Source organism: Oryx dammah, unplaced genomic scaffold, assembly GCF_014754425.2.
Source record: "Oryx dammah isolate SB20612 unplaced genomic scaffold, SCBI_Odam_1.1 HiC_scaffold_11, whole genome shotgun sequence".
In the NCBI taxonomy this organism is placed as follows: domain Eukaryota; kingdom Metazoa; phylum Chordata; class Mammalia; order Artiodactyla; family Bovidae; genus Oryx; species Oryx dammah.
Genome location: NW_024070195.1, coordinates 38,129,979 through 38,154,180, shown reverse-complemented (window position 1 = coordinate 38,154,180; position 24,202 = coordinate 38,129,979). Strand labels below are relative to the sequence as shown.

Sequence of the window (24,202 nt, the reverse complement as noted above, 5' to 3'; positions counted from 1 at the left end):
ATTCTAGAGATCTTGGGCTCAGTAGCTGTGGTAAGCAGGCTTAGTTGCTCTGCAGCCTGTGGGATCTTTGTTCCCCGACCACAAAGCAAACCCATGTCCCCTGCATTGGAAGGCAGATTTTTAACCACTAGACCACCAGAGAAGTCCCCCGTTAATTTTTTTTAACCCTCCATACCCATCTTTTCATTCTTTCTCTATTTTACTTGCTTTCATATTCTCTAATCCACACAAGTGGTGCTTGTGGTAAAGCATCTGCCTACAATGCAAGAGACATGGGTTTGATCCCTGTGTTGGGAAAATTCCTCTGGAGGAGGAAATGGCAACCCACTCCAGTATTTTTGCCTGGAAAATTCCATGGACAGGGGAGCCCAGTGGGCTATAGACCGTGGGGTTTCAAGAGTTGGACACAACTGATACAGATACACACACACACACACACACACACATACACACACACACACACACACCCCACACTCCAACATGCTTTTGGAAATAAACAGCACACATGTGTTTCATTTTCACCTTCTGAGTCTAGATTTTAGCTGTGGATTGCTTCTCAGCGCCAGACACTAGGTAGCCACTATCAGTCAGTGGAAAGTAGCTGAAGAGTCCTTCACTTCCAGCTGCATTCTCTGTGACACTGGCTGGGGTCCTTAGAGCAAGACTGAGTACCATACTGAGTGCCACACTGAGTACCATACTGAGTACCATACTGAGTGCCACACTGAGTACCACACTGAGTGCCACACTGAGTGCCACACTGAGTACCATACTGAGTACCATACTGAGTGCCACACTGAGTGCCACGCTGAGTGCCATACTGAGTACCATACTGAGTACCACACTGAGTGCCACACTGAGTGCCATACTGAGTACCATACTGAGTGCCACACTGAGTGCCACACTGAGTACCACACTGAGTACCATACTGAGTACCATACTGAGTGCCACACTGAGTGCCATACTGAGTGCCACACTGAGTGCCACACTGAGTGCCACACTGAGTACCATACTGAGTGCCACACTGAGTGCCATACTGAGTGCCACACTGAGTGCCATACTGAGTACCATACTGAGTGCCACACTGAGTGCCATACTGAGTGCCATACTGAGTGCCACACTGAGTGCCACACTGAGTGCCACACTGAGTACCATACTGAGTACCATACTGAGTGCCATACTGAGTGCCATACTGAGTACCATCAGAGCCTCTGGAGCTGTAGGATCACTTGGAGCTGCATCAGGACAGGCACCTCCTCAACAGCCTCTGCCTCTCAAATCCGTCTTCCACATCGCTTCCACAGAGGTCTAACGTAAACATCTCATGATATCCTGCCTGCGCTGTAGCCTGGTGCTTGACCAACCCTGATCATATTCCTCTTTGGTAACACCTGACAGGCCTCCCTTCTGAACCAACTCAACCTAACTGGCCTACCCAGTCTCAGAGCGGGGCAGGGCATAGGGTAGACAGGAACAGTGTGGCCAGAGCCTGGCCATGGGTGTGGGACTCACTGTGAAGCTAGACGTGGTGCCCCGACACCTGCCCAGACTTAATATTTATTCTGTGCTCAACCAATAAGTATGGCTACTACTTTGCTGGAGGGAAAGTAGGGCTGACAGAGAGGGGCAAACCATGGTACCAAGACGGTGGAAGTTTCATCCCATACATTTGAGTATCATACACTTTTTAAAATGCAGCTTTATTATTATTATTTGACTGCATGGTGTGGCGCGTGGGATCCCAGTTCCCTGACCAGGCATTGAACCCACGCCCCCTGCAGTGGAAGCACAAAGTCCCTACCCCTGGACTGCTGATGAAGTCCTTATGCATCTTAAAACATATTTATTCACCAAACTGAGACTTCTATGGTTGGAGACTAAAAATAATATCCTGTGTCCACACCTCTAAGCATTGAGAAGTACACACCCCTAAATGTTTCAGTTTTGTTGAGTGAATTATTGAATATTGAGCAAACCAGGATTATTTTCAATTAGCTGTTTTTGAATTTTGGCTTTGGAGTAACACCTTCTAATTTGCTGGGGTGTTTATGAAAGCACATTTTTCGTATAGTCTTACTTGTTTTAAAAAATAAAAGAATAATGTAGTGTTGAATTTATTTCCATAATATAATTGAGATTGTAAAGTTTATTATTTTCACCTTTTGCATGTCACTTCTAATATTATATTATTGCTTTGGGGGTGTTAGATTTTTTGTACCAAATTTAATATGATTTCTCATTATAGGAATGTAAAGAGGTCTACGCTTTTTTCTCTCATCAATTACTAGACAGTCTTCAAAAAGCTACACGGTTATCTTTGGACACAATGAAAAGAAGAATATTTGTTGCCAGGCAAGTGGAAATATGTCTGGTAATACTATCACATCACAATGCTAAAGCATTTTTTAAAGTTATAAAATTTAAAACATGGCACTTATGAAAATACTGTATATATAAAAACAAGTGTGTAACATTATAAAAACAGTAATGAATGAACAACCATATTCCTGGCAACCAGCCCAAGAACAAAGAACACTGAACACTACAGTCCCCTTACTGGTCCCTTCTCTGCTCATAGTAGCCACTGTTCAGAACTTGATGTTTATCACTGTCTTGTTTTGCCTTTTTTTTTTTTTAATACAGTTTATCCCATTTTTGTATTGTTTAATTTTGTCTGTATTTGAACTGTGTTCAGTATTGTTTTTGAGATGCATTTATGCTGATAGAATTTATTTTCACTTCTATTTAGCTGGAGTGCACACAGTCTGTTTTATCAGTTCTATTGGTTTTGATTGATTGGGGTTTTGCAGTTTGGGCTGTTGTGAACACTCTTGTGCCTATCTCATGCTGCATCTGCTGAGTGGGATGGCTGGGCCCTGGGGTGTGTGCACTCCTCACTTTACCAGGCAGTGCCTAGCATTCTTGCTCCTTGGAAGGAAAGCTATGACAAACCTAGAGAGCATATTAAAAGGCAGAGACATCACTTTGCTAGCAAAGGTCTGCATAGACAAAGCTATGGTTTTACTGGTAGTCATGTATGGATGTGAGAGTTGGACCATAAAGAAGGCTGAGTGCCAGAGAATTGATGCTTTTGAATTGTGGTGCTAGAGAAGATTCTTGAGAGTCCTTTGGACAGCACGGAGATCAACACCAGTCAATGCTAAAGGAAATCAACCCTGAATATTTACTAGAAGGACTGATGCTGAAGCTGAAGCTCCAATACTTTGGCCACCTGATGCAAAGGGCCAACTCATTGGAAAAGACCCTGATGCTGGCAAAGATTGAAGGCAAAAGAAGGGACAGCAGAGGATGGGCTGATTAGATAGCATCACCAACTCAGTTGACATGAATTTGAGCTAACTCTGGGAGATAGTAGAGGACAGAGGAGCCTGGAGTGCTACAGTCCATGGTGTTGCAAAGAATCAGACACAACTTAGCAACTGAACAACAGCAACAGTGAGTCTAGCACAAGAGTGCCCATGGTTCCTCATCCTTGCACACAGTTGATTTTGTTCAGTTAAAAAATCGTTGCCAGTGTGTATAGGTGTAAAATGGCATCTCACTGGGATTCAAATGATCACTTTTCTGGTTACTGATGAGGTTAAACATATTTTTATGTTCATGAGCCATTTGTGCTTTCTTTTTTAAAAAATTTATCTTTCCTTCTTTTTCCTTTCCTTCCCTTCCTTTTTCTATTTCCTTCTTTCCCTTCTCCCTCCTTCCCAACCTCCTTCCTTCCTTCTGTCTGTTTTACTATGTGATTGGATTTATTCATGGATGGTCTCAATTTATTACTTTGTTGATATCGTAGCAGATATCTTCTTAGCAGATATCTTCTTTCCTTGTGCCTTTTAGTTCTATTTATGGTATTCTTTGTTGAGTTTAAATTCAAATTTATCAATCTTTTCCTTAGTGATTTGTGATTTCTCTGCCTTTCAAAGGAAATTTTTCTCTACTGCATCATGTCTTCTGAAAGTTTTAAAGTTTCATCTTTTACAGTTAGGGGTTTAATCCACATGGTATTTATTTTTGTGTTTAGTGTAAAGTAGGAGACCAGTATTTCTTTCCCATATAGTTGATTAGTTAAAAAAGAAAATTAATTTTTCTTTTGGGATAGTTATTTAAATTACATATAGGTAAATTTGGAGGGAATTAGCATCCTTACTATATTGAGTCTTCCTTTCAGAATCATGGATTACCTCTCCATTTATTTTTCATTTTTAAAATATTTCTCAATAAGGTTTTTTAATTCTCTGTGTAAAAGTCTTGTACATTTTTGCTAGGTTTATTCCTTGGTTATTCATTGCTGAATTTTAATTAAATTGCACTATTCAGATCTCCCAATGTGATTGTGAAGTTGTCAATCTTTCCTTCTGTTTTGCTCAGTTCTCTTTTTCTATCTTTTAAGGCTATGTGGCTATGTGCATGCAACATCATATAGTTAAGTCTGCTAGAACACTATTTCTTTTTTTTTATTTTGAGGAGCCTCTCTATCCATATTCATCCTGCTTTCTCATTCTTTTTGCTCTGTCGTTAATGTTACTTTCCCAGATTTTTTGGTATATCTTTTTTTATCCCTTCATTTCATTTTTTTTTCTGTAAAGATTTTTGTTTTGCCTCTTAAAAGGATTATATCCCTGATTATTTTTATTTAATCTGATTATCTCTGCCATTTAATGGATTTTAATTGATTTACATTTTTGGATTTTTTTGATACAGTTACAGTTAATTTATGACATTTTATTTTGTAGTTTCTTACTATCCTTTTTCCTTGGTTCCTTTATTATCTGTTATCCTTGGGATGGATAATTCTCCCCTTATGTTCTCTTTCCTATACTTCAGTCCTTTAAGTAGTTACCTTCAAATTTAGAATACATATATTTATCTCTGGTTTTTAAAAAACAGTGTCTATATTCTTTTCCATTTTCTCACCTTATTTCTAACTACAAAGGGTTTGGCATAAACTTTATAATTGCTGTATGATGTTTTTCTTTTACCTATTTTTTTGAACACTATAAAATAATATATTTACTGGAATATTTTATTAAAATCTCCAGGTTACTGTGTATTTATTTTATACCGCTAATTCCTCAGTAAGCGTGGGTGAGGTGTAAACCCTCTTAGTCTTCATTTTAAGTCTGAACCAACTTGGCTATATAAAAAAACTTCTGTTTTTCTCTCAGCACTTTGAACATATTTCTTCATTTTTTTCCTGACGTATATTGTTGCTGATGAGAAGTGTGCAGTGAGTCTAACTGAAAATTGTTTTTTTATCCTTGATGTTCTGCAGCTTCCTTTCCCAGGGTGGATTTGTCTTTATTTAGTCATGCTTTATTCTCAGAGTGTACTTTCTGTTTGATGACTTGTAGTGTTCTTTAATCCTGGAAAATCCTCAGCAATTTCCTCTTGAGTTATTGCTTCTGAGATAGTCTTTTCATTCTCTTGATATGGAACTCCTGTAGCTGAATGTTGAGTAGGTTGAGCACATAATCTATTGTTCCACCTTGGAAACACTTTTGAGTGAAGATTCACTATCTTGATGAAGATTCAGGGTGGACTTAAACCAGAACTGTTGCGGGCACCGTGGTTATTTGGCCATCTCAAATGCTCGGGCATGTGAGTCTGTCTTTCCTGTCTCCTCACTGTCATATATTTCATCTTTTTTGTCTTTCTGGGCTACATCATTGTCAAGTATCTCTGTATCTACCCTAAAGGTGGTCTCATCTACTATATCTTAAATATTTCAATTGATATTTTTGTCCTTATCCTCTAGATACTGTATCATTCTTGCCTTTTTAGCTTAGCAATTTATTACTTTTTGGAAGATGGCTTCATTTATCTCTTGGAACATCCTTAATATATTTATATTTGAGTTTGTCACACTTCTATACATTAAACTCTATCTGGAGTGAGGTTTTGTTTCAATTATTGATGTCTTTACTCCTCTTTCTTTATGTTAGACTTAGGCACGTGTATTGGAATTTATTTGTAGACTCTCCTTGAGTGAGAGTTTTTCTTTGGTTGTTTTCCTGTGTTTCTCCCTCCTTCCTTTTGTGTCCTTCTCTTGTCTCCACATGACCCTTGGCACCTTGAGTGCAGGTCTGGGTCGCTTTGTTCACGGTTACGTATCTCCTAAAGATATGCCGGCAGGTTCCGTGGGGGAGCACATGGGCGGCTCAGCTTAGTGGCAAAATAAGGATGCTGTGGATTCGCTCCTTTCACCTTAGGTGAAAACATCTTTTGGAAAAGCTGCAGCTGTGGGCAAGAGGTTGGCAAACATCTTGTTGTTTTGCCTGTCTTTATAAGTGGGGGAACATCGCTTCAATGTCTGGGGTCTGGTAGCAAGCCTAGATGAGTCCCCTCTCACATGGACTACTTTAGCCGCCCATAGTCCACAGGGGCCAAGTCCCACTATCACTGCTTGTTTCCTGACCAGAGCCCTGGCCAGGCTACTGTGTGTTTCCAATGCCTGGCTGATGTATGGTGATACTAAACTTCTGTTTGAGTATTTTCAGGTCCTTCATGGTCTATCCATGATTGTGATGTACTTGGCACAGGGAGGCATTTTTGAAGTCTAAACTCAGAATTCCATGTTAATTTGAAACTACTTCTGTGATTTTTGAAGAGGCATATATGAGTATACTACTGCAGAATCCTCCCTTGTCTAAAACATCTCTCTTTCCCGCACCCATGAAGACTATTTGGTCAGCTTGGATCATAGCTTCCTTCTCTCGCACTCCACAAATACTGTTTCACTGGCTTCTTTTGTTTTCATATTCAGATGTGAGTTCTGCTGCTAATCTGATTTTTCTTTTCTAAGTAAGTTTTTTGCTGCTTACAGATTTCCCCCAAGTATTCTGGAAATTCACAGATAATGTGTTTTTTTCCCCATTAATCCTGAGGCACACAGAGAAACTTTTCAAGGCGAAAAAAAATAAGTGTATTCTTAAGATTTGAGAAGGGCTATGCTTAAATTTACAGTATGTAGGGTTTCCACAGTGGATCCTAGGTAGTAGAGTGTCTCTGAGCTGAGTGACCCTCTGCTGTGAGTTACTTAATCTTTCTCTGCCTTGGTTTCCTCCTCTATGATAAGGAAATAATAATCATGGGATCTGTGTCAAGAGCTAATGTGAGCATGAAATACTTCAATTTATGGAAAAGTGCTTGGAAAAGCACCTGTGGTACACTAAGTGGAGGATAAACTTATCTTTATTACCTTTTCCTTAAGTAATTTATGTCTCGTATTTTGCATGGGAATGATTGGAGAATTCCTTAAGCTAATCCTCTAGTTTGTCAAATGAGTCACTGAAGGATCTAGTATGCTGTCCATTGCTTTTGTTAGTTCAGCTCCTTGATTATACTTTATAAAACTCTTTCTTTTTCTCAGATTGTACCCTTTCAAATACAGTCTACGTGTCTTGAATTTCACAGTGAGACTAAGAATTAGAGGCTTTTTCCTTTGTTTGCTCGCTTCTAGTTCAAAGAGTTCCTTGCAATAATATGTTTACCTGGGAACCACTGATCCTCCATTATGAATGGAGGTGTAGTTTTTCAGTAATGATAACATTTCCTTCTGTGGAAAGCGTACACGTACTAAATTTCATCTGGGATGGGACAGAGATCAGACAGAGGGAGATAACCAAACTCCTAATAATTTTCAGGCCGACGTGTATCATTCATTAATTGCACTCATGTGTCTGTATGTGTGTACTTCTGTCTGAGCACAATTGATACTGTTGTAAAAATTACTTTTGGAAGGCTTTGACTTGAAACCTCCTGTTTAATCTTGTACACACACACAGAATAAAGTATATGAAGGTATATGCTTTTTGTTGGTGATTTTCAGCACCTATTGTGGGACTGGGAAAAGGGAGCGCTTGAGGTGAACATTTTTAGGTGGTGCTTCCTGAGAGAATGCAACATTAAAATATTAGAAATGGGTTAAAGACTAATATGTCGTTTCAAAGAAGATTAAAAGTTTTCTTAGTCTATGAACTAGTTCATGAAATCTATGGTTCCACTGTAAATAATAGTCTCTCCAAGTAATTCAGCATTTTGAAAATTGTCCTTATTTTTCAGGGTTGAAAGTTGTAGCATAACCATGCTATTTATGAAATATTAGGTTAAGGTTTCTGAGTTAAATGTCCATCTTATTACAGCCCTTATGGACGAAAGCGGTCAGAAGATGTTGTTTCTTTTTTAAAATCTGAAGTACATCTTGCGATTCCTAATGTGGTAAGTATTATGAAATATTCAAGTTAATACAGTGATATTTTGGTAATGTATTTAAGAAGTTTAGGGACTTGCCTGGCCGTCCAGTAGTTAAGACTTTGCCTTTGAATGCAGGGGATACAGGTTTGATTCCTGGTTGGGGAGCTGAGATCCCACATGCCTTGTGGCCAAAAAAAACAAAACAAACAGAAGAAATATTGTAACAAGTTCAGCAGAGACTTAAAAAGAAGTATAGCATTAGGACTGAGCTTTATTTAATCTCTTGGTCCCGTGTGCTTTTTGACTTCACCTCAGCATTTAACAATGGCAACCCACTCCAGTACTCTTACCTGGAAAATCCCATGGTCGGAGGAGCCTGGTAGGGTGCAGTCCATGGGGTTTCGAAGAGTTGGACACGACTGAGTGACTTCACTTTCCACTTTCACACATTGGAGAAGGAAGTGGCAACCCACTCCAGTGTTCTTGCCTAGAGAATCCCAGGGACACGGGAGCCTGGTGGGCTGCCATCTATGGGATCGCACAGAGTTGGACACGACTGAAGCGACTTAGCAGCAGCAGCCGCAGCATTTAACAAAAATCAAAGTGTATCATTAATATCTATTATAAAAATTACTTCCACAGAGCTCATGGTATATTGAAGGTGGGTATCAGAGTTAAGTGTCTGGTGGGCCATAATTAGCAAGTACCCTACAAATCATCTTGCTTTTTCTTACTTCAGACATTATCTAAATAAGACCATCTGAGAAGTCCAAATCTCTGTCCTGAGCACCCAGCTGTGAGGCAATCCACAGCAGAATAGAAGGAAAGAAAGAACAAACCTGTGCCTTGAGTGCACGGGTCCCTTATGTTTTCTCAGGGCCCTTTTCTCTACCACCACCCCTCCTGCTGCTTGTTGGCATGGGAAGCACCAAGTCATCAGGATGACTGTGGTGTGTTCTGTGATGATCCAAGGGTTAAGGCCAGGCAGGAATGATCTATGGCTCACCTAACACCGCATGTACACAGTCTGGCCTCCTGGAGGACAGCTTCTATGCTTATGTGGCACATTTGAAAGAACTGAAGTCAAAATCTTGGCGGTATAGCTTCTTCAGTTTTTCTGCTTCATGCCACACATGCACATGCCTGCATCCAGCCACCCTCACAGGGAAAGGGTGACAAGTACTGTGCTTGACCTTTCTGCCTGCAGGAATGGGTAGAGTGGGAAAGCTTGAAGATGGTTAAGTCTGCAACCTACCTTCCTCTAATATCCCTCTCCTTGAAGCAGACTTCCCCTGGGCCAGCAGAGGCTTTCCCCACTCCGAAGGGAGTGGGGATGATGACAATCAGAGGTGTGGATTTGTCTGTGCTGGGAGCACCTGGGACTCATTTCTTCTTTCCACAGGTAATGGTTCCTAGCTTGGATGACATTCAACAAGCCATTAACCGTATGATCCAGTTAACCCTGGAGGTCAGCAGAGGAGTAGCTCACTGGGGCCAGCAGTCCCGTCACATCAAGAGGGTCATTAGCAGTACCTCCCCTACGACTATGGACTTGGCCCATTCAAGCCCAGGAAAGCAATTGAAGAAGGAAGAAAGTAAGAATGTTAAATCTCAGATCAGTAGAGTCTCAGAATTATACCAGTAAATAAGTCTTTCTGATTTTTCCTGGATATTACAACGTATCTTTTTAAAGTCAGTTTTATATGTTTGTTGGTTAAATTTTGTGTTAAAAAAACTAGTGTTCTCCATCTTCCATCTTAAACATTGCATGCAGATATTTCAGATTTTGGTCATGGGTGAACAAGGATATTTATCACTGTTCTACTATCATAGTCTCAGATTCAAAGTTAAAAATGAAAACAAATCTTAGAACTAATTCTGAGATGAACTCAGTTGAGAAGGGGAGTCACACAGGGAAGAGTCCTCAGCCTTCAGCTCAGGGTCACCCAGCGTGGAGCTCAGTCTTCTGGGAGAGCTTTGCAGTCCTTAAACATCTAATGGTTGTTGAAAGAGATTGCCTGAGAAACAAATCAGTGGAGTCTGAATCCCTCAAGTTGCAGGTCTCTGAGAAGTCTTGTTAAGAATGGCTTCAGACCTCAGAATCTCCTTTGAAGGTGAACAATCCAGGAGGGGTCCCGGGTCAGAAAATTCACCCACCCAAGGATCTGCCATCGAGGAGGAAGAGGGGATCCCTGAGTTCCCCAGCACTCAGCTCAACTTACTTCGAGACAGCAATAACTTAAGTGCAAGACAGGAACTGCAAAGACTCTATCACTTATTTCGCTCATGGCTGCAGCCAGAAAAACACAGCAAGGATGAAATAATTTCTCGTCTGGTCCTGGAAGAATTTATAATCAATGGGAACTGCAGTGACAGGGCCACTTTACAGGAGAAATGGAATGCAAGTGGCAGAAGCCTGGAGAAACTCACGGAGGACCTGAGAGATGATGGCATGAAGATACCCGGCTTAGTCCATGTTCACATGCAGGGACAGGAAGCCCTCTTTTGTGAGAACATGCCCTTAAGACAAGTCATCATTCACTTCACAAAACAGTTATCAACAGGAACCCCAACAAGAGAGAATGCGGGGACACCCTCCTGGACTCCTCAAGATACATCCCTGCAAACAGGACAAAGAAATGAAGATAAAGAAAATGATGGCAACATTTCTGTGAAAAGAGACAGTATTACTAGTCCAAGCAATCAAATACCTTCCCTAATCATTGTCCAAGAAGAGAACCATCCGAGGCTGGAAGAAGGAGGTGTTTCTCTGGAGAATCCACGAAGTTCCAGAAGAGGAGCAGGTCCAGGCCCCTCCAGGCCCCAGGACGGATCCCTGAAAGGACCCTCCTCTCAAGATGTCCTCATGGAAGTGGAACCAGACCAGGTCACCCCTGAGCCTGTTTCTACCCACCGGAGCTCTGAGGGGACTTCTGCACGTGGGGAACACCAGGAAAGATCCCATAGAGCCCTAGAAGTGTACAGATGTGAGAGGTGTCCCAAGACCTTCAGGCATTCCTCTCGGTTCAGAGTTCACCAGAAAAGACACAACAACGAGAGAACATATATTTGTGCCGAGTGTGGCAAAGGCTTCTTCCAGGCATCAGACGTCCATGTGCATCAGGGGATTCATACAGGAGAGAAGCCCTTTGTGTGCAGCACGTGTGAAATGGCCTTCACCCACAAAACCAACCTTCGGGCTCATGAGAGAACCCACACGGGAGAGAAGCCCTATGAGTGTTCCCTCTGCCAGAGACGCTTCCGCCACTCCACCTACCACCGCCACCTTTGGTTTCACCAGAAAACGACCCTCAAAAGTGCTCCACACTAAATTAAGCTTCCTTGGCTACAGCCCCAATGTAATGGATATAAATAGGTATGTGAATATGTAGATTTCCACAGTATTTCTCCATTTAGAATATACTTTATAAAAATAATTAAAAGCAAAAAGAAAAAAAGTGTTGGCTTTCCTGACAGTCCATTGGTTTGGACTCTGTGCTTCCACTAGAGGGCATGGATTCCACCCCTGGTCAGGGAACTAAGATCCCAAATGCTGCACAATACAGCCCAAGAAAAGTACAAATAAAAAAATAGAAAAAAAAAGAAATAAATTTTAAAAATGTTAAATAGAATTTTCTAATTGTATTTTCCATTTATTGTTTCACTCTCCTAAAATGCAAGTTTATGGAGGGCAGGGAATTTCTCCATTGTGTTCACTTAAGTACGTTGGTTGCCTAGAAAAGTGTCTGGAAGATTTCAAATAACCAATAAATGTCTCACAAATGAAAAAAAAAAAAGAACTAATTCTATGTTCAGGCTTGTGTTTGGTCTGATAAACTTAGTTTGCTAGAACATGGTGCTTAGAAAATCTGGTCATATGTACTTTGTACATAAAGTTTATTTAAGCTATTCCCTTAAATAACTAAGGGTGTGATATGACACTGACCCCAAATTCCATGGATATTTTTGGATACTTTCTCTTGTATAGAAAGCCAAACTTTTTTTCTTTCTTGCTATTATGCCACTTTAAATTTTTATTTATTTTTGAGAAAAGTTGCACATATCTGAGGTGTACAGCATGATGTTTTGATATACGTGTACTTTTGTGAAATGGTTGCCACAATCAGAGTAAGTAACATATTCATCACCTCTCATAGTTAATCATTTATGTGTGTGTGTGTGTGTGTGTGTGGTGAGAACACCTGAGGTCTACTTTATTAGCAGACTTCAAGTACACATTATTATTATAATACTATACATCACCAGTACATATACATTTCCAGAATTTATTCATTATATTAATGAAAGTTTGTACCCCTTGATCAACATCTCCCCTTTTCTTCCACCCCCACCCCAAGTCAGTATCATTTATGGGTACTTCACCCAGCTGTTGCTAGGCAGGAATACCAGATTAAACCATTTTAAAAGAGAAGGTGGAAATATCAAATTTTTCATGAAATCTCATGATTTTTTAATTGTTAACAACTGCTTTCACAAAAGTAGGGAACTGTCTGGGCCAAACAAAAGTATCTGTATGATCTGTACCTGATGAAGATTACTTGAGAATACTGACTTTTAGCAAGAGATGTTTATTGTGGTGTTTAATAGTGGTTGTGTGGTCTCTATATACTAGATGCTGAGCTGAAGACAAGCATATGTTGTATCATTTAGTCCTCTCAAGTATTTCTATGAAGTTTAAATAATTAGCTTAAGGCATTTGGGTAATAAATGTAGTTGTTGTTGCATTTAATCGCCAAGTCATGTCTGACTCTTTGTAACCCCATGGACTGTAGCCCGCCCGACTCCTCTGTCCATGGGATTTTCCAGGCAAGAATACTGGCGTGGGTTGGCATTTCCTTCTCTAGGGGATCTTTCTGACCCAGGGATCAAACCCCCGTTCCTTGCACTGGCAGGCAGATTCTTTACTGCTGAGCCACAGGGAAGCCCCAATAAATGTTGCACCTCTCCTTTAACCACAAGGCTGTTCTGTGGGATAGCAATTTCAACTCTTTTGATCTTTCCTTGGAGGATGTTTTGTTTTGGGGGAGGTTGTTAATCAGTGTCTTTCAACTGGTTTTCAGTTCTTTCCTCTGAATAGCAGTTTCCTCACTTTAATGAAGGCAACCCTGATAGATCAGTGGTAAAGAATCCACCCACCAGTGCAGGAGATGCAGAAGAAGTGGGCTTGACCCCTGGGTCAGGAAGATCCCCTGGAGGAGGAAATGGAAACCCACCCTAGTATTCTTGCCTGGGAAGTCCCATGGGCAGAGGAACCTGGCGGGCCACTATAGTCAATGAGGTCGCAAAAGACTCGGACGTGCTTGAACGACTGAGTGCGTCTGCGCACATGTACTTTAAAGAAACCTAGACCTCAGAATATGACACAACGATTTAATAAGAATAAATGAAACTTGAGAGAGATTAGCTGTTAATTTACTTGGAGGGAGATGGGTCTATAAGACTTTAAAGTTTGAAAAGTCTATAGATGTTTACAGTTGGTAGTATTTAAAGTTGAATGCATGAGTTATCTACAGAATGAAAATGTCTGTTCTCAGGATCCTTTGAAGAAATGATTCCCGCACGGAAGCTGAAGAATTTTTACCCGGGAGTGGCAGAGCACAAGGATATTTCCAAGCTGGTCCTCCTCCTTTCTTCCTCCGTAAACTCTCTGAGAAAGGCAGTTCATGAAGCCCTGCAGGACTTTCAGAAGTACAAGACACTCTGGACAGAGGACCGAGATGTGAAAGTGAAGGTGTGTTTCCACTACTGGCAATGCAGTTCGGGTTGTAATTGTTTAACTCTTGTGGGAAGACCAGGAAAACGTCAGTGATAACGATGAGCACTCAGGAACAGAGGCCGAGAACCTGTAAATGCCATGCGCCTAACGCGTCTTGTGTAATTCTGACACTTACACTGGAGCGACTGATAGTAATGAGGCTCTAGCAGGTTCTGTTCAATTCATACCAGAGGCCAGGTATTCAGGGGTGTGTCAGAGTTACAGAGGCTTACCTGTGTGTTTGGTTTAGAAACTCAAGGAAACTTTAGGACTATAAACAACCAACCAGAAATGTGAAATCTCCTCACGTAGCCTCCTCTTCCTGTACTAACAGTTCATCCCTTTCTCTACTGAGCCCCTGGCCTGATAGCACATACGTGAGGAAAAATATATAAGCAGATGCAATTTTCTAATTTACCTATTAGAAGCATAAGATTTACATTGTCAAAAAGCCAAAGAAAGTGTTGATTCTTTCCTTGCTACAGGAGTTTTTGGCCAACAATCCCTCTCTGACTGAAATCAGATCTGAAATTCTACACTACGCGACTTTTGAACAGGAGATCGATGAGTTGAAGCCTATTATAGTTGTAGGAGCACTTGAATTGCATACAGGTATTTTTAAAATACTATGTAAAGTATCTGCATTTTCACATGAAATGTGACTTCATTTAGGAGGCCGTTATTAATCTGCAGTATTATAACTATTAAGTATTTTGTTCATATGTATGTTAAATATAGATATACATTGTGTATATATATAATATTATACCAAACTCGCTTAATGCAGTTAATACTAAGCTGGCACCCAAACAACTAAAACTATTGGTGGAACTATGTGTTACTGGAGAGAGTGGGTTGTGTACAAGAGATAAGAATCAGAACAGCTGGAGGTCTCCTGAGAAGTTAGTCCAGTGGGGTTAGAGTATCAGAGGGTGATGAGACAATGTCTGAAATCACAAGCCCAAGCTGATTCTACGGCTAACTATAATGAGGGAGAGCTCTGCTGGATGGGCCCAGTGTTCCCAGCTTCCCAGCATCACAGGCTGCTGGTCTCATGCAGGGGTTACCTGGAGGAATTCAGGGAAGTGAGTGAGGGCTGCTAATAGGATGCCAGAAACAGCAAGGCTCACACTGGATAGTGCTCGAATGAATTTCCAAAATTCTTCTCTATAGACTTCAGAGTCTTTCTTGTGAACAGCTTAACATACTTCACTGGGATAGGAATTAAGTCTTCAAAATCTGGTAACCTTACAGAACATTAAATTTAGACTAGCTACATTTCAAGTGCTCAGTGTGGCTGGTGACAATGAAATGGACAATTATAAATGCTCAGATTATACATGAAGTGAATTGTTTGAGAATGTCACCTAGTATTTTATTTTGACCTTTTTTCTGTCTTCACCAGAGCCAATGAAATTGGCCTTATCAATTGAGGCTAAAGCATGGAAGATGCTACTCTGTCGATATTTGAATGAAGAATACAAAAAGAAAATGTCAGACATGATAGCATTTATCAATGAATACTTGAAAAAGTTATCTAGACCTATTCGTGACTTAGATGATGTCAGATTTGCAATGGAAGCCTTGTCTTGTATCCGTGATAATGAAATTCAAATGGACATGACTTTGGGGCCAATTGAAGTAAGAAATGTTTGCATTTTCCTCTCTTTGAAATGCTACTTCTTTTTTTAAATAGAGAAACACTAAAAAGTTGATTTATTTATCTATTTTATGGCACAGTCTTCCTGTTTTTCCTCTCTGATGTTGATGTTCTTAGAGGGATTTGGATAATTATCAACAGTGAACAGTATACCAAGGAAAATGTATTAATAATGCTGTACTGCTCTAGACAGTGTTCAATTTTTTTATGCTGGTACCTATATTTTACAGAAAAGAGTGGTTGTACTCTCTGACTTCAGTCCTGACATATTAGGCAAGTTCCCCAAATATCTTTGACTTTCTTAGAAATGAGCTATGTGTCTCCCCTATGACCAGCAGCATACCATGGTTGGGAATGGTCCATTTAGGCTCAAAAGTAGCTGTTGGGATTTAGATCAACAGGAGATGTTTTTAGGAAAGAGTACTGTTTTAGTTTTCTGTTTAGCCTCTGTAACAAATTATCATAACCTCAATGGCTTAAAACAACACATATTTATTATTTTCTAGTTCTCGAGGTCAGAAGCGTGGAAATGGGGCTGAAATCAACATGTCAGCAGGGGCTCCAGGGAAGAACTGTTTCCTTGTGTTATCCAGCTTCCAGAGGCAGCTTGCATCCCTTGGTTCCTGGTTCCGTCCCAGCAGTGGCATCACTCTTACCCCTGCTTCTGTCCTCACATCTCTGTCTCTAAATCTCCTGCCTCCTTCTTTCCCTTAAAGGAATCTTTGTGATTACATTGGGCCCACATGGTTAATCCAGGATAATCTCCCCCTCTCAAATTCTTAATTAATCACATCTGCAAAGTCTCCTTTGCTGTGTTAGGTGACATATATTCCCAGGTGCTGGAGATTAGGGTGTGGATAACAACAGGGAGGCTGTTATTCTACCACAAGTACTTATGACTAATACTTAGAATTTCTGGCTCATGGTGATAATAAAGATCAGATCCAGTTCATTTTGTAACTTTTTTAGATTCTCTGTGGACAGTGCACTCCCCCCCCATTGCCTGAAAACCTGGGGAATTGGTACCTCCTTTTGGTACCCGGTGTTCATGACTGGGCCTTGCTTTCTTGAACCCATTTAGAGTTTGTGCTCTTTGGTAGCTAATGAAATTCATACCTTTACTGCTTCTTTAAATCTTAGTATTCAGATATTTTGAATGCTGACCCCTCGCTTCTCAAGATTTAACAAGTTATCATACCATTTTTTCTTGACGGCCAAAGCGCAGTTTTTCAGCATGAGTTCCTTTGGTAAAGCTGGTTGCCAACTCATCACTCTAAAGAAAATTAGGCAAAATTGGTATATACCATTATACAGATTTCAGTTGTGCAAGATTATAACTCAAAATTTATATGCAGTGTAAAGCCATCACCACCTTTAAATCTCATTACCAGCTATCACCATCCAGTTAACCCCCCTCACCCATCCCTCTGTCCTCTATCCTCCTTCTTTTCTGGTTACCACCAATATGTTCTCTGTACCTATGGATTTGTTTTTCTTTTGTCTTGTTTGTTTATTAGTGTCTGGTCTTCAGAATATCATGTCTTTCCACTCTTTATATAGCCAACCTCTATTGTAATAGAATATGAGAAGACATTTTGCATGGTGTTGGCACAAGATCAGGAAAAGAGAGGCAGAAAGTTATTCTAGGGTGTTTTTCCTTGGAGGATATCTCAAAGGGATTGGTCTCCTCTCCACCAGAATCACCTTGGTGGCTTATTAAGTTCAGATTTCAGGGCCTGAGGTCTCTAGAGTCAATATCTGATGTCCATGATACTCTAAAGGAGTTTTTTATACACATTTAATTTGGGGAACCATCCTTTTAAGACATAGTGGGGATTTCCCTGGTGGTCTGTTGGTTACGGTGCTGTGCTGGGGGGATCCCTGGTCAGGGAACTAGATCCCACATACTGCAACTGAAAGTTCATGCTGCAACTAAAGGTCCCACATGCTGCGAGACCTAGTACAGCCAAATAAACAGGTAATTTTAATAAAAGACATAGGAATGTGTTTGTAGAAGGCCTGTAAGTCATTTGTCAATTGCATTCCTTGTGATGTGTCTGAATCTGCCCCCACTGCACAGGAAGCCTATGCTATTTTAAACCGATTTGAAGTTGAAGTCACCAAAGAAGAATCAGAAGCAGTAGACACCTTGAGATATTCTTTCAACAAATTGCAGAGTAAAGCGGTGAGTACAGATTTAATTCTTCTTTTATTAAGTGACTATATCCAGAAAAAAATACATTTCAACCTTTTCAAAAGCTCAGTATATATTACCTTCATAGCTTTATTGGCATATAATCCACATCCTATAACATTTACCATTTCAAAGTATACAATTCTCTGATTGTTACTATATGCAGAGTTGTACAACCATTATTATTTAATTTTAGAACATTTTCATCATCCCCAAAGAAACCCCATACCCATTAGTAATCACTCCTCATTCTCTTCCTCACCACAGCCCCTGGCAATCACTAATCTACCTTTTATCTCTTTGAATTTGCCTTTTCTGAATGCTTAAACATAGGTAGAATCCTATGATATCTAGTCTTTTGTGACTGGCTTCTTTCACTTAGAATAATGTTGTCAAGGTTTATCCATACTGTCTCACATACCAGCACCTCATTTTCCTAATGGCTAATAATTCTTAGCATCTTTTTACATGTACTCATTAGCCATTTGTATATCTTCTTTGAAGAAAGGTTTGATTTAAATCCGTTATTTGTTTTTTAAATTGGGTTATTTGTCTCTTTGAGTTGTAAGAGTTCTTTACATATTCTGGATGTAAGTCCTTTAATCAAAAGATTTGCAAATATTTTCTCTCATTCTGTGGGTTTTTTCACTTTCTTGATGGTGTCTTTTGAAGTACAAAATTTTTAATTTTGATCAAGTCCAGTTTGTCTATTTTTTTACTTTTGTTTCTTGTTTTTTGGTATTGTATGTAGGAAACCATTGCCTAATCCAGGGTCATGAAGAGTCACTACTATGTTTTCTTATGAGAGTTTTATAATTTTACCCTTACATTTAGGTCTTTGTTACATTTTGAGTTAATCTTTGTGTATGGTGTGAGTTAGGGGTCCAATGTCATGTAAACGTGTGTGGATATCCTGTTGTCTCAGGACCGTTTGTTGTAAAGACCATGCTTTCACCAACGAATTGTCTTGTCACCCTGGAGAAAAACAGTTAACTGTAAGGATTCACTTCTGTACTCTCAACTTTAATTTGTTGATCCATATGCCTGCCCCTATGCCAGTCTTGATTACAGTAGCTTTGTACTAAGGTAAAAAAAGAAAAAACTCTCATAAGAGAACATAGTAGTGACTTATAGTTTGTTTATTTTCTCTATTGCTTTCTTATTCTCTGTATCATTTATCTGTGCTCTTTTTAAATTGTTTTCTTCCTTCTGCTTTCTTTGGGTTTAGTTTCTTCTTCTTTGTCTAGTTTGTTAAGGTGGATGGTTAGGTTACTGATTTGAGATTTTTTTTTTTCTTTTATTGTTGGCATTTATGGCTATAAATTTTTCTCTAAGCATTTTTGAAGTTGGTAAATATTTACACATTATACCTATGGCTGATTCATGTTGAGGTTTGATAGAAAACAGCAAAATTCTGTAAAGCAGTTATCCTTCAATAAAAAATAAATTAAAAAAAAGTGAATGGAAAAGGGATGGTGGGATGAATTGGGAGATTAGGATTGACATATATACACTTCCATGTGTAAAACAGACAGCCAGTGGGACCCTGCTGTACAGCACAGGGAGCTCAGCTCAGTGCTCTGTAATGACTGAGAGGAGGAGGATGGGAGGGGTGCAGGGAGGCTCAAGAGGGAGGGGAAATACGTATGCATATGGTTGATTCACTTCGTTGTACAGAAGAAGCTAACAATTAAAATAAATGAACTCCAAGGGAGGGTCCAGATTCTTTAATCTAAAATTTTTATTGAATATTAATTAATTAATGTTGGATTAAAGTTTCCTATTTATGGAGAGATTTGTCACTGAGACTGAAGCAGGACACAGTAGCAAGGACACAGAGCTGAAATTGGGGTCATGACTTGTGATTCTGGCTCTGCCACAGCCAGTTGGGTGATCTGGTGCAAGTTAATAACCTTTGTTTCTTAATTTCTTCATGAGGTCCTTTAGGCATATTTTAGAAGCTTTAAAAAATGCAGTTTAAGGCTTGAGAAGATGTGTATAAAATTTTTTAATAAAAATTTTTATTTTGGGGCTTCATGTTCAGTATTGACTAACTGCTTATTTTAAAAAGTACTTGCTGGTTAATCTAGACAGTGAATCCTAGGAAGGATATGGGGAGCCCTCAATTGAGATCTAGTATAGCCCAATTTTCTATTATTGTTCAGTTTAAAAGACTCATTTGGGTTTATCTCTCTGTTAGTGTTAAACCTACTGACCCATTTTTTACTACAGTCACCATTAAGCTTAAAGCAGTGTATGTTCCAACCCTGAAAGATGTTACTGTTGAGAAGAGTTAAGAGCAAGAGCCCAGGAATCACATTGCCAAGTTTTGAATCTTGACCTTGTCACATACTAGTGCTGGAACCTTGAGGAAGTTAGTCTCTGTGTGTTGGTTTTTTCGCTTGTAAAATGGATATAATAGTAGTATATACCACGCAGGGTGATTGTGAGGATTGAATGAATTAACATATGTAAAGAACCTGGCAGATAGAAAACATGAATTAGGTGTTAGGTATAATGATTGCCTTTTTATACAGTTCCTGGGGTTCTCATAGCCTCCTCCAATGGAATCGATGCTTTCAAACTGTGGTGCTGGAGAAGACTCTTGAGAGTCTCATGGAAAGAAAAGAGCTCAAACCAGTCAATCTTAAAGGAAATCAACCCAGAATACTCTTTGGAAGGACTGATGCTGAAGCTGAAGCTCCAATACTTTGACCACCTGATGCGAACAGCTGACTCATTGGAAAGAGACCCTGATGCTGGGAAAGACTGAAGGCAGAATAAGAGGGTGACAGAGGATGAGATGGTTGAATGGCATCACTGATTCAATGGACATGAACTTGGGCAAGCTCTGGGAGATGGAGAGGGACAGGGAAGTCTGGGGTGCTGCAGTACATGGGATTGTGAAGAATTGGACTCAACTTGATGACTGAACAACAGCAATAGCAATGATTGCAGATTTAAGCAGAAGGTTTGAAAACCGTTGTGGAAGACATTTGCTATTCTTTTTACCTAGAATAATATCATTTTCTTACTGGGAACTGCTCTAATTATTGCAACCACAGGAACCTACTAGAGATTTCTAATCCCAGACCGTGGCCTGGTCCCGGAGACAACATGTGACCTAGACGAGGCTCAAAGTCTTAATTGTTTCCTTGGCCATATTAACTGCCTGAACTGGGTCAGCCAGAAAATATTTTCCTAACTGCAGTTAAATAGCTTTGCCTCTTAGGTCATGAGCTAAAATGACTTGAGACTCATTGGTGCATTTGGATTGTTTATTTCTGAGTTGTGTGTGTGTGTTTTTTTTTTTAACAAATTAACATTTCAGACACATCCTCGTTCATAGCATATCTGTGAGATTAACAAACTTGCTGGAGTAGAATTTGTATTTTTCATTTAAATACATTGCTTTCACTCTCACATTGAGCCTTTCTTTTTTTTTTTTTTATTCTAGGTTTCTGTACAAGATGAATTAGTACAAGTGCAGCCAAAGTTTAAAAGTAATCTACTTGAATCTGTGGAAGTTTTTCGTGAGGATGTAGTGAACTTTGCAGAAGCATACGAGATGGTAATTAAGTGTTTCACACTCTGTGTTAAGATATTTGGCACAATGTTTATATGAGATGAAAGTGATGAACCCTGAGAAATATACTGTGACTTGTACGTTGTGTGCAAGAGGCTATCTTCGCATAGTTGCAGCTATCAAAAAGAGGGGATAGCTGTTCCTTTAAGCATGTTTTATATAAGAGAGAAGAGAAACAATTTAACTGCTAAAAGGAGCAACACTTTTGGAAATCATGAAAGGAACACAGAATCTGCTTTTGTCCTTTCTTAGGGCCAACATATTCATAATTAAAAATGTAGTACCGTTGTTGGAAAGCTGTTAGAAACTATGAATGTCCAAATGCCGGGGTATCATGCAACTGATTTCTTCCCAGCTCTAACTCTTAGAGAACCAGAAGGGTCTCTGAACATAAATAATAAATGTCATCCTTGGTTAGTCCCACAAACTATTCAACGTGGTATATGACTGATAATGTTTGACCTTTATGAAGTTTAAACTCAGAAGTTGGATGTAGTCCCTAACATATTCTACTTTCTTTTAGTGATCATAGTAGATATAAAATCATAAGATAATTTAAGCCCTTGGTGCTACTTCTATAACACTTTTTCTTTAATGTGTATTGAACATCTCTTTTAGGTTTGACTAGTTGATATTTTATTTTTCTATTATTCTGTTATACTGGAATTATGGCATATTATTTAGCATATCCATAATATTTATGATTGTACAGACCATTTGGGGTCTTTTTTGCAAACTGTTTTCTGGCTCATGGCCACCAAAGACTGCCTTCTGCTAATTTCAAGTATTCAACCTATGTGTGTCTCTGTTTCCATATCGGGCTAGACTATTAGTTGAGAGGAAGTTGTTCTCAGGACTATGTATCAGTTATTCTAATGCACAACCACAGCACCATCATTTATGATTGTAAATGAAATGAAACAGAGTTCTTGTATTGTAAATGTCATATAAGATGTAATTTAATCACATATTTTGTTAGCTATGTCAAGGTCCTTAAAAAATGAATGGAAGTTAGAGTGATGCAAATGTACTAAAATTGATTGTGATCATAGTCTGTGAATATAATAAAAACTGTTGAAGGGTACATTTTAAATGAGTGGACTGTATAATATGTGAATAATATCTCAATGAAACTGTTACAAAAAATAAATGAGAGCTTCATGTACAGGACAAAGTTAGATCATGTAAATTAAAAATCATGTTTATGATTTTTAAAAGGAAATAATAGATAAGCCTAATAAATTGATAAATATATGTGATTAGGAATTAAAATGCTGATTATATTATTCATTACAGGAAGGACCCATGGTTCCAAATATACCACCCCAAGAAGCTAGCAACAGGCTACAGATCTTTCAGGTAAAATTACATTTTTGTGGTTACATTGACATTCCCTGCTTTTATACTTAGGTGGCTTCCATGGTCATCTCACCAAGGAAATACAGAACTGCTGTCCAAAAATCAGTGTTTTCTTCTTTACTAGGAATACCCAAGATTGAGTGGATTATACTCCTTCTTTACTCATTTGAACCCTGTAGGAGAGATGACGGTCTAAAATAGTAGAAAAGTCTGAATTATAGAATTTTACAAATGTAGTTTCATTACTTTCAGATGTATTTATAGGAGCTTGAAATGTATGTCTGGGGACCACTTAATTTATTAAAGAAATAATTTTATATAAAAGGATTACTTTCAGAATGCTTGAAAGTTAATTTTCCTGAGTACTTAACTTTTCCTCTGATAGCTTGGTATCAGCATAAATTTGCTTCACAAATCCTTGTTTCATAGATAATATTAAATAAACTTCAATATAGCTTTTATCCTGATTATAATAAATTCTACTTTAATGGGTTCTGAATTAATTACATCTTACTATAATTTAAAAACCTTTTATAGGCCAATTTTGATGATCTATGGAGGAAATTCGTTACATATTCATCTGGAGAACAACTTTTTGGGTTGCCTGTGACTGACTATGAAGTTTTACACAAAACTAGGTAAGTTTAGAAATTGAACAAGTTTATTATAAATAATTAACTGTCCATTAGGTGAACACGCCATCATTAAATCCTTCATTGTACAGAGAAGGGTCTGGCTTGGAAAATTCCTAAATAGTCCCCTCATTCCTAGCTATTTCTATTCCATTGAACACACAGTCTCCATATAAAAAATATAGCCTTTTGGCTAACATCAAGTGTGGTTTTCCCTAATAGCTCAGTTGGTAAAGAATCTGCCTCCAATGCAGGAGACCCCGGTCCAGTTCCTGGGTCGGGAAGATCTCCTGGAGAAGGGGTAGGCTTTGGGCTTCCTTTGTGGCTCAGCTGGTAAAGAATATGCCTGCAATGCAGGGAACCTGAGTTCAATCCCTGGGTTGGGAAGATCCCCTGGGGAAGGGAAAAGCACCCACTCCAGTATTCTGGCCTGGAGAATTCCATGGACTATACAGACTGTGGGGGCGCAAAGAGTCGGACACGAGTGAACGACTTTAACTTTCACTTTTGAGTGTAGTATTCACAGGTGGCACAGCGGTAAAGAATCTGCCTGGAAATGCAGAAGACGCAAGAGACCCCAGTTTGACTCCTGGGTTGGGAAGATCCTCTGGAGAAGGGATAGGCTACCCACTCCAGTATTCTTGGGCTTCCTGTGTGGCTCTGCTGCTGCTGCTAAGTCACTTTAGTCGTGTCCGACTCTGTGCGACCCCATAGACGGCAGCCCACCAGGCTCCCCCGTCCCTGGGATTCTCCAGGCAAGAATATTGGAGTGGGTTGCCATTTC

General features: G+C 39.4%; 1 protein-coding gene across 2 annotated transcripts in view; it reads left to right on the top strand.

The window, feature by feature from the left end:
* Positions 1 to 24,202, top strand: part of DNAH8 (dynein axonemal heavy chain 8) — a 313,398-nt gene that overhangs the window by 71,651 nt on the left and 217,545 nt on the right. For both annotated transcript variants that reach the window (XM_040249771.1, XM_040249772.1), the window contains exons 20-29: positions 2,246 to 2,352; positions 8,160 to 8,235; positions 9,614 to 9,806; positions 13,767 to 13,963; positions 14,473 to 14,599; positions 15,393 to 15,628; positions 17,728 to 17,832; positions 21,299 to 21,412; positions 22,724 to 22,786; positions 23,324 to 23,424. In XM_040249771.1, coding sequence (XP_040105705.1) covers positions 2,246 to 2,352; positions 8,160 to 8,235; positions 9,614 to 9,806; positions 13,767 to 13,963; positions 14,473 to 14,599; positions 15,393 to 15,628; positions 17,728 to 17,832; positions 21,299 to 21,412; positions 22,724 to 22,786; positions 23,324 to 23,424 — 1,319 coding nt within the window. The remainder of the gene's footprint in view (positions 1 to 2,245; positions 2,353 to 8,159; positions 8,236 to 9,613; positions 9,807 to 13,766; positions 13,964 to 14,472; positions 14,600 to 15,392; positions 15,629 to 17,727; positions 17,833 to 21,298; positions 21,413 to 22,723; positions 22,787 to 23,323; positions 23,425 to 24,202) is intronic.